At 47.2% G+C, this 11,059-nt stretch overlaps 1 protein-coding gene across 1 annotated transcript; it reads right to left on the reverse strand.

Annotated features, from left to right (window-relative positions):
• Nucleotides 1-5,179: 5,179 nt before the first annotated feature.
• On the reverse strand, nt 5,180-9,986 carry LOC136484046 (3-ketoacyl-CoA synthase 20-like). The gene is made up of 2 exons (XM_066481214.1): nt 9,059-9,986; nt 5,180-6,576 (listed from the first exon to the last, which is right to left on the reverse strand). The coding sequence occupies exons 1-2, from the start codon at nt 9,821-9,823 to the stop codon at nt 5,776-5,778; spliced, it is 1,566 nt and encodes a 521-aa protein (XP_066337311.1). The 5' UTR covers nt 9,824-9,986; the 3' UTR covers nt 5,180-5,775.
• Between the last annotated feature and the right edge of the window lie 1,073 nt (nt 9,987-11,059).

Consider the following 11,059-nt stretch of genomic DNA (forward strand, 5'->3'; position numbering starts at 1 on the left):
GGTAATTCTGGTTTCACTCGTCGTACATTGAACGTTACACACATTGATCAGATTTGCAATACTGAAACATGTGATTGAAACACTGTAGGCCATACTGGCAGAGACAAAGGAGACGCAAGCGCACCTGACCGCAGAGCTGGAGGCCACGAAGAAGCAGATGGCAGACATGTATCAGATCATGCAAACCATCGGGCAAGCATCGGGTGTCCAAGTGCAGTTGCCAGCTCCAGCTCCGGTTCGACACTTCACTCCTGTGAGTATGAAAGTTTAATGCGTTCGTGCCGTTGGGATTGTCGGCCTTCGTGCCGTTGTGATTTTCGGCCTTCATGCCGTTGGGATTGTCGGCCTTCGTGCCGTTGTGATTGTCGGCCTTCGTGCCGTTGTTTCTTGCAGGTTGGAAACCTCCCCGTGCAGGGGAGGTGCTGTCGAAATTTTTAATTTTGAGTCTAACACATGCAATCTCTTCTCTTTGGTGCAGCCTCCATCGGTGGGTTCAAACAATCCCGCTAGCGTGTCACCAGCGGCTGATCACATCAACCCTTCGCCGCAGTCCGGTCCTTCACCGCTGTCCAGGGGGCCACACCTACAGTCTCCGTCGCCGTAGTAGTGATATTGAACTTTGTGGTGTTGAACTTGTAATAATAAACTTGTGATGTTGAACTTTGGTGCATTTGTGATGGATTTTCGATGGATTTATTAAATATGCGTGTGCTTGTGATATATAATGCATGTTGGTGATATAGATGTGATGATTGATGTGTGTGTGTGTGTGTGTGTATATATATATATATATATATATATATATATATATATATATATATATTGTCTGTTACAATGGAATGTAAAAAAAATTGTAATTCTCGGGGTCTTTGCCGAGTGCCATGGGCAAGGCACTCGGCAAAGTTTTTTTTAAAAAAAATTATTTGCCGAGTGCCTCGCCGCGGCACTCGGCAAAGTATTTTTTTAAAAAAATCCAAAAATTCTTTGCCGAGTGCCTAAACAGGGACACTCGGCAAATAAATTATTTAAAAAAAATAAAAAAACTTTGCCGAGTGCCTGGGCAGGGGCACTCGGCAAAGTATTTTTAAAATAAAAATAAAAAAAACTTTGCCGAGTGCTGGGCAGGGGCACTCGGCAAAGTACTTTTTAAAAAAAATAAAAAAAACTTTGCCGAGTGCCTGGGCTGGGGCACTCGGCAAAGTAATTTAAAAAAAAATTGCCGAGTGCTGGGTCGAGCACTCGGCAAAATAACCATTAACGACCGGCGCGCAACGGCCGAAAATATTTTGCCGAGTGCCGCCCCAAGTACTCAGCAAAATTATTTTTTATTTTGCCGAGTGCCCCGATAAAAAGCACTTGGCAAAGACCCTTTGTCGAGAAAAATTTTGTCGAACAGACCTTACCGAGTGCTACACTCGGCAAAGTCTTTGCCAAATGCAAAGGGCTCTTTGCCGAGTGTAAAAACACTCGACAAACCCGCGACCTCCGGTAGTGATTAGGTCCCGACCAGACATTTGCGTATGCACCGAGAGTATGTGGTTTTAATTTGCTCATGTACCGTCGCTAAGTCTACAATTGCGTGTGCCATTTAATTTTCAGATCGCTAGTTTGGTTTGGGGAGGCCATTGCCGCGGTCAAGAAGGTAGCAAGAATCAGCGTGTACCGTAGGTGTACGCGCCAGTTCCTCTACTACGTGCAAGAACTTTGTTCTCGTACCAACCTTGCCACATGAATGATTGTACATTTGCACGACGATGTACGTACACACGTAGTTTTAGTCCGCTGTTTTTTTTTTCTGTTCCATATTCATCGTGCAGATCCGATCCGGGCGGCCTGGCGTCGTCACTGCTAGCTGCTATTTCATTTATTTTTTTTTTTCCTTCTCAAAAGGTGCCTTTCTCCATAGATGTATCAGTTGTTTTGAGACCTGTTTGAAACAGGTACGTAGTAGAATCATCCTCTCTAGTAAAATTCTTAATTTTCCTCAAAAAAGAAGAGATACCTAATAAAGATGACTTTGAGTAAAACTACTAGTTGGATCTTTACATTGAGTATTTTGCATGTCAGTGATCTATCTTTTCTTTTTTCTCTGTAACTAGGCCACTTCTGAACGAGAAAGTACTGCACTTGAGTTAGGCATGCTAGCTGACCCGGACCCACGTGCCTTGTACTGAAACAGGTAAACGACGTACACTGTGTTTGTTTGTACACTACTTTACTTAATGGAAAAGGCATAACAACCAAACATGGTAGTAAAACTATTGGGAAGAGGTGGACTCCATGGAATTGAATTCGATGTACCGATATGATCGAAGCAGTCATCACCTAGGTTTACTAAAATTACTGATAAATTGATGCAGCTGTACGTGCTTGACCTTGACCTAGCTAATAACTAAGCTAGGGGGGTCACTGCTTTGCTTAAACTTAAACTTAACTAGTGTATGTGCACGCCACCGGTTTAGCCCGCCACCATACCAGCTTCACATATGTTCGCTGCCTTGTTTAGACCCTTGGTTCAAGTAGACGTGCCTCATGGCCTTCCATATCTCAAGAGTTAAAGCATAATCCCTCCATCCCATAATAAACACTAGTAATAAGTTTTCTAAGATTTAATGTTTGACCCAGAAAATTAACATTAATTCTACATATAAACATGGAACATTGTCTCCCAATATGCATGGAAGCTAATCATGAGTGCATGCAAACACAAACTGCCAAATTCAAGAGATGTCCTTTGGAAGAGGAAAGGAGATGTCCTTTGTCAGTGTCCTCAATCTGTGTAAAAATTTCTAGAAACTTATTTTATTATGAGATGGAGGGAGTAGGCGTTTAGATCATACTATATTATACCCCCCGTTCTAAAATATAGGACATGCTTGTTTAGTTCGCTACCATACTTTACTATGAATTTTGTAGCGAACTATTTGTTTTACTTCCACAATTTGGCATGTCATTAATTAATGTTCTAATCTCTACCTCACCTGCCATATCTATCTATATATATGCATCCTTGCCAAACTTTACCCTAAGCTGCGGGGAGAAAATTATTATTCACCACGGCTTAGGCAAAATCTGCCAAGAAGTGTGACAGCGTGTTTAAGTATTTGTTTCGCGCTAAATTTTTTTCTTCTAAAGAAATCAAGTTTACGGAGTTGTATAAGATATATTATGTGTCTGATTTATTGAAACTAATCCGATGTCCCGTAGGGTTGGTGTAATTTTCTTTAACCTTAACTAGTTTTAGTTAGAATAAGAAAATTTTGACTTAGGACTAATTAAAACAGAACACACTATATTTCAGAATAGAGGTAGTATATTTGAATAGCTGGAGCGGTTAAATGAGGAGAAAATTGTGTAAGGTTAAGCGTGGGAGTTAGCTAGTTGGGGGTAGTGTTTAGATATATTTTTGCCATCTCGATCGAAGAACTCGTCATGCTCGTATATCGTATATGTTCGTCACAAAAAAAAAAGGAAAAACAAAAACAGCACATGCTCGTAGGACCCGGTCGGTACACGTTCCTTTGATGAAAACGTAGTCGATCCCAGAAGCACTCAAAGGTCAAGGCCCAAGCGGCTGCATGCAATGCAACTTCTTCACTTTGCCCTTCCACAGTTCCACGCAAAATCAACGATCAGCCAGGTCAAAATCGACGAGGCTTCCCACCTCGGAACCTGCACCGCGTCACGTGCTTGTACAGCTGTCCACCGCTCAGAGCTGGTACCTTACAGATGGTGAACTTATTAGCTTGGTTTATCAATAATAGTATAATATTTTTCTCTCACAACAAATTAGATTTAGTCGAAATCATCAGCCGAACAAAGCCTTAGGCACCATTGGCAATTTCAGCAGTATAGGAGTATGTAAAGTAGTACTCAAGAAGGCACCATTGGCACGTTCGCTACTTCGAATCTTCGATTAATGCCGGATGCATCGGGTTTACTCACAATATATAAGCAAAGGGGCTCCGTTGACCTTTGACTGCTTGGCTACGGTAAAGCAAACGTGGCACCTCGAGGTACCAGTGCCACCTTCATTGTTCGCTCTGCCCGGCGTACACCGCTGTAGTCAGCACGCCAATACGCCATTATCCACCACCAGCGTAGTGGCATGTCAGCACCATCGCCTCCTGTTTCTTCATTTTACGGAATATATCCTAACACTCGTTTTTGTGGATGTTACATGCACACCGATGCCTCGAACGCAGGGATGAAGCCAGATCAAACTCAAAGGGGGATACATTGCTGTGGGTGCATATACTTTCATGATAATTGGTAGCGATGAATTCATGCATATATAGTGAAAAATTGACCATAATTACTTTTTTTTTGTTCTGGCGTGAATGCACCCGCATCCGCAAGTTTATAAGGTAAGAGCATCTCCAACATCTCCAGCAAGTACCTATCTTAAATCCCAATATATCTTTCCTCACTTAGGAAAATCAACCGTAGTCGCGCAGAAATATAAGCGCACACATCGATGGGCCAATCTAGAGGTGGAAGGATGTGTGGAAGAATAAGAAGTAGGACATGGTTCTTAGTGCAAATGTACAAGAGAGAAAGAAAAGTATAAAAATGGTTAGGATGATTTGGAAATAGTTTAGGGCTCCTGATGCAAAATTATCCTCTATATTTTAGGAGCCGAATTTTGGGAAACTGTTGGAGATGCTCAATAAATATACTCCCAATTTTGTAGCCACTTGGAAAAAATCATTGATTTTTTTGGAACTACCGGAGATGCTCTAAGTGCATGTTTGGATACCACTAACTGAACTTTAGACCCAGATATTCAAACATGTGAATTAAAGTGAACTAATTTTTAGTTCCCAATCCAACTAGCCATTGGTCTTAGGTCAAGGAATGTTTTTTTTTTTGCTTTTAGTTCACTTTTAGTCCATGTATCCAAATAACATTGGAATAAAAGTGATCCACCTAAATTTTAGTTCTACTATACTTTAGTTCTAGTTGATCTAAACATGACCTAAATTGAAATTAAACAAGTTGTTAAAAGGGTCGCACCGTCGACGAGGACACATCATCATATAAGTCTAGTATCTCTGAATGAAAAAAGTAATTATTATACTAGAAAATGCAGGACTGTGGTATGATCCATGGTCGTAGACTAGAGAGAGATTTGGTGGAGTCGGCAGGTTCTTCCACAATGGCAAACAACCTAGCTCAGTTGATGCTGTAACCATAACTTGAGCCCAACACCAGGTTGCATTACGAAAACAAGGTGGCGTTCCAGCCCAAAGTATTCATTAAGCCCATACACACAAGTCACCCAATTGGGCACACTGCCATAACTGGGCCGATTAAAAATAACACAAGTCATGGGGGTATCCAATAAGGCCCAGTCCAATGAAATACAGTACCACATAACCATGGCTTTGTACATACAACTTTCAAGTTAGGACAAGTTTCAGTCACCCGATTGGGCTTGTTTTTAAGTTCGTACAGTCTTCAGTGCTTATTATTATTCCAGTGCCAAACCCAAAGAATCCACACCAGGTTTCTGCTTCCGATCGAAGCTCCAAATCATGTCAGCGACAGTACATCTCATCCAATCATCACACTTGTTGTATGTAAGGTATTCTTACAGTTACAGAGCTTCCCTGTATCAAATTACGCCGCCACACTCCATCAGCACGCACTTTTGTTTTGTCGACATACTTATAATAAAGAATTTTCAGAACGAAGAAGAAGAGCAGTACTAGTAGCAATCTTGTAGCTCGTCCAACGACGACCAGAGAGAACCAGAGCCGTCCTCGTCACTCGTCAGGACACGACGACGCTCTCCACCTTGGGCACCTCGACGGGGAACCTATGGATCTCGTCCACCCATGGGTTCCCGACGGCGCTCTCCTTCTTCGGATCAATCGTCCGCAGCGCGCGCCACACAGCACTATTACACTTGAATCCGGACCCGAACGCGATCTGCCACGCGCGGTGCCCTCGCCGGACCCGGCCCTGCGCCTCCGTGTACGCCAGCTCGTACCAGAGCGAGCTGCTGGAGGTGTTCCCCCACCGGTTGAGCGTCATGCGGGACGGCTCCATGTGCCAGGCGCTGAGCTCCAGGTTCTTCTCGATGGTGTCCAGCACCGCCCGCCCGCCGGCGTGGATGCAGAAGTGCTCGAACGCCATCTTGAAGTCCGGGATGTAGGGGCGGAGGCCCCGGACGCCGAACACCTTGCGCGCCACGAGGGAGGCCAGGAACAGGATCTGCTCCGACATGGGGAGCGCCAGCGGCCCCAGCGTCGTGATGTTGGTCTTGAGCGCCTCGCCAGCGACTGCCATGAGGTCCTTGGAGAGCGCCACGCCCACGCGCCCCGTCTCGTCCTCCTCCTGGAACACGCACCGGTACGCGCGGTCGTCGGCGCCGTGGTGGGTACGCACCGTGTGCATGAGCTGGTACTTGGCGCGGCGGCGGTCGGAGCCGCCGCGGTTGGTGAGGAGGACGGCGGCGCCGCCCATCCGGAAGAGGCAGTTGGACATGAGCATCGAGCGGTTGTTGCCCCAGTACCAGTTCAGCGTGATGTTCTCCATGCTCACCACCAGCGCGTACGTGTTCCGGTGCACCTGCAAGCAGTAACCCATGCAATCGTCGTTTAGGTTCAGCTGCTCAGGAATTCATCACAAAAAAGAAAAGGGAGGTCACGCAGCAGCGTGTGCTACTGCTATCTCGTCTGATCTGATTCTGACCACACGATTCACCGGTCGTCGTCGTCGGCCCTGAGTGACCCGTGCGCGTTGGCATTGGCGCGAGAAGTTTCGCGACGCCTGCGCTGCGCCCATCGATCGTCCCAAGTACTCGATCGAAGCATTTACTCCTTGTGACTCGCATTTACTCCGCGAGCTTTCTGTCAGCTAGCAACCGTCATCAATCATCAATGGCGAGGGATAGCTGCAGGGACTGATCAACAGCATGCACAGGCACAGCTAGCGCTGCCCATGCCGGTACGTGCGGCAGCTGCAGGATGCAGCTACAGCAAGCTAGTAGACGGGAGGACGGGCCACCGGCCGGCCGGTCGCCATTAACACGTTCGGAGCGAGCTGAGAGAGAAAGGGGCGAGCAACGGATCGGACGGGACGGGAGGAAGAAGCAGCAGCAGGGTGCAGTTCGCGTTGATTGGTTACACTGGTGATCAATCAGGAGCTACCCCTACCTCGCTGGCTCGCTGCTGGTGAGGGCGGGCTCGCAGTACGCCAGCGGTGTTCTAGTGAGACGATGCTTGTCAAGCCAACGCTCCTGACGTGGCCATTTCGAGTGATTCGGTGATGGCGATTGGGCTGTGGGTGCACACTCGAGTACGGCCCTGTTCGCCTCTCTTTTATAATCCGTACTTTTTCCCTTATCTTTTTAATTGAAATAGTATTCTCTCTCCCAACGAATCAGCTAAAACAGTATTTCAGTTTATTTTTTTCAGCGAAGCCAAGGGGCCATCGTATCGCCGCGAATTGAATCTAAGTGAATGAGCAGGACCGACAGATAGCTCTCTTGCGATGGTTGGCAGTTACAGGGTGTAGGAACTGTTGAATTTGGCAATCTTCCAAAACCGGCAGATTTTCCTCCCCAAAAAGGTTTCTGTGTCCTGAAAACGGTTAAAAAAACGATTTCCAGTAGATCGGAAGCCCACTATATTTTCAACTTATATATAACATACAATTTGGTGATGACATCAATACGATACTGATGATGAAGATGATATAAGTTAGAAAATCAGAAGCAGGGTTCAAAATTTCGACGAAATTTCACGAATTTCAGTAATTTCGGTAGTGGCTGAAACAAAAATCTGAAATTTCGTAATACGCTAATACATGTGCTATATAACTCGAGACTTATATTTTCTATTGTTTATATTGCATATTCTTCTATTCAATATATGTGTAGTCATAAATCATACTAATATTTGTTTAGATCTATTTTTTTTAGAAAAAAGCATACTAATTTGCTAGTCTCTAAAAAAAATTCGGTGAAATTCCATGAAATTCGGAAATTTCGATGGTGGCTGAAAATTTTGCAATACCGAAATTAAAAACCCTGATCAAAAGTTGATTAGGAACGACAACGAACGATACAACTAACTGGAATGTTCCACTTTCGCTTTCAACCCTTCAAGGCAAAATATGCCAGGCCTTTCTACTTTTTATACGAAGCCAAAGCTCGCTAAACTTTTCCCAAATTCTAAGCTTTTGAGAACTTCCAAAGTGTTCCAAATGTTTGTTAAACTTTATTTATACTTTCATGACACACTTAATTTTTTTTGCTAATTATTAATTTGATCTACACCAAGATTTGACGCAAAATATACGCGCAGAAACTCTGGTTCATTTTCGAAACATCTTTGCAAAGCATCTTCGCAAAACTACACTAAATTCCGCATAAGTAGCAGCTAGCAACTCAAATATATGTATTACATGTTCACATGAAATTGTATTCTATTATGAACGTTCCAACTTCTCCGAAATTTTGCTAAAACTTGAAGTTGCATAGACAGCCAAATTTTCTTAATTACTACTTTGATCCTACATATGTACAGCTAGATTTGGCGCAAGGCACATATACATAAATAAACTCTCTAGTTCATAATGATCTTCGCAAAACATAAGGATCAAATGGTTTTCGAAAGTATATTAGCAAAACTATAATGAATTCCTCACAACCGTCAAACTAATAGCCCAAGTTAATGACTAATTCAATTGCAGATGAGAATTGCTGCCTAATCCATGTATGATCAATTAATTTCTAACCGAATCAGTAAAGTTCATCTGAAACTCCACTGACCAAATTTCCGTACCAAACCTTTCAACCACCGCACAAGCGAGACTACACCCTACACGTGTGCCGTCGTACTATAATAGGGTTGCATGCAGAGTCAAACCTAAGTCAGAACTCCCCTGCTTCGTCAGACCGCTCGACCTCAACCCTCCGTTCACGCATCACCGGCCGGCGGCAACCGCCACGCAACCAGCAGCTGCGGTGGCTGAACCACCCCGAACGCTCGTCAGTCGTCACACTCGCAGATAGAGGAGAGGAAAAATGATCCGATCGATCGGTTACCTGGAGCAGCTGCTTGGCGAGGTCGATGGAGATGAGCCCGGCGCTACACCCCATGCCGCCGAGGTTGTAGCTGGCGACGTTCCCACGGAGCTTGTAGTGGTTGACGATCATGGCGGACAGCGACGGCGTCGGGTTAAACAGGCTGCAGTTGACGACGACGACCCCGATGTCCCTGGCGCGGACGCCCGTCTTGGCGAGCACCTGGTCGATGGCGCCGAACATGACGGCCTCGGCCTCGGCGCGGGCCTCCGCCATGCACGGGTTGGGCGGCAAGTTGAGCACGGCGCTGGGGAAGTAGGTCCCCTGCCCGAGCCCCGACCGCTCCAGGATCTTCCGCTGGAACGCCAGGTTGTCGGGCGTGAACACCCCCGCCGCCTCCGACTGCCGCATGAACCTCTCCCGCGTCACCACGTGCTCGGGTCCCGGCTTGTAGCACGCGAAGTCGAGCAGGTACACGGCGCGCGGGCGCCGCATCAGGTACGCCGTCGCGAGGACGGTGGAGAGGACCAGGAGGGAGATGGCGAGGGGCGGGTTGGCGGTGGCGGCGGAGCGGGTCGCCAAGGCGAGGTCGGAAGGGGTGTGGTGGGACAGGCGGTGCGCGGCGTAGGCGACGGCCGGGGCGAGGAGGAGGTACAGCGCGTTGGAGATTGCTAGGTGGTAGCACTGCTTGAGAGGGCTTGTACGGTGCCGCGCGTTCTTGATCGTGCCGCCGCCGCCGGTGGAGCCGGCGGCGGGAGCCGTGGTTTCTGGCTGATGGCTGCTCATGGCTAGCTGCTGGCGTGGTGCGCGCCGGCAAGGCTAGCTAGCCCGGTGTGGCCGGAGGGAGCGAGCTTACGAGTTTGGAAGGTGTGGTGGAGAGGACGGCCGCGAATATATAGGAGTCGCCGGGGCGGATGGGGAAGCGGGTCGGAAGATGGAAGACCGGGAGCGGGAGAGAGCTTGGGGTGGCCGGGTGGGTGCAACCACCGGAGCCACCATTAAGACGGTGGTGGCGAAGGGAGGGCAGGGGGTTGCGGGACGGCCGGCCCTGCCCAGTTTTTTACTCTCTTTAGACGCGCCGGCCTGAACGGCGAGCGCCTTGGACACGTGGCCGGCATTACTGTTGGCCGCCGGATGCTCCATCCGATGGCTGGTGGCGCTGCCGTACATGCGACGGAGTCAGCTCTTGGCTGACGGGCGGACCCGGCTATCGTGGGGCCAGATGGCAGAGGTGGGCGAGCGGCGAGGGGCGGTCGCCTAGGAGCGGCGCTGCTGTTCCGGCGTATCGGCGAGCTGCCGCGCGCGGCCACACCAGCGGCTGACGGGCGGACCTGGCTGCCGTGTGGCCCACCTGGCGGCGGATAGGGGTGGCGTTGGCCCGTCATCGCGGTGCGGCGCAACTGTTACGGCAGGCCGCTGTCGAACAGGGATTGGCGAGCTCGGGCCCGCACGCCGCGTCGAGCCCCGAGCCACCGCTGCTGTGCAAGCCAGTGGCGGAGCCACACCGGCCAGCATAAGATCACCTCCAAATTCCAAAGTTTTTTCACTCTCTCTTCGTCACATTAATTTTTAGCCACTTACATGGAGTATTAAATGTAGGTAAAAAAAATAACTAATTACACAGTTTAGTTGGAAATCACGAGATGAATCTTTTGAGCTTAGTTGGTCCACGATTGGACAATATTTATCAAATAAGACGAAAGTGCTACTATTCATCGGTTTGAAATTTTTTACACTCTAAACATGGCCTAGTAAGTACATCTGTACATATACGTAATATATACAATGAATACATCTGTATTTGTAAAAAGAAAACAAAAACTTAGGCCCCGTTTAGTTGCATCCAAAAACCAAAAAATTTTGCATAGTATCCGTCACATCGAATTTTGCGGCACATGCATGTAGTACTAAATGTAGACGAAAAAAAAACTAATTACACAGTTAGCCGAGAAATCGTGAGACGAATCTTTTAAGCCTAAATAGTCCATAATTAGATAATTTTTGTCAAATAAAAACGAAAAT

Source organism: Miscanthus floridulus, chromosome 9 (assembly GCF_019320115.1).
Source record: "Miscanthus floridulus cultivar M001 chromosome 9, ASM1932011v1, whole genome shotgun sequence".
NCBI classification, from domain to species: Eukaryota; Viridiplantae; Streptophyta; class Magnoliopsida; order Poales; family Poaceae; genus Miscanthus; species Miscanthus floridulus.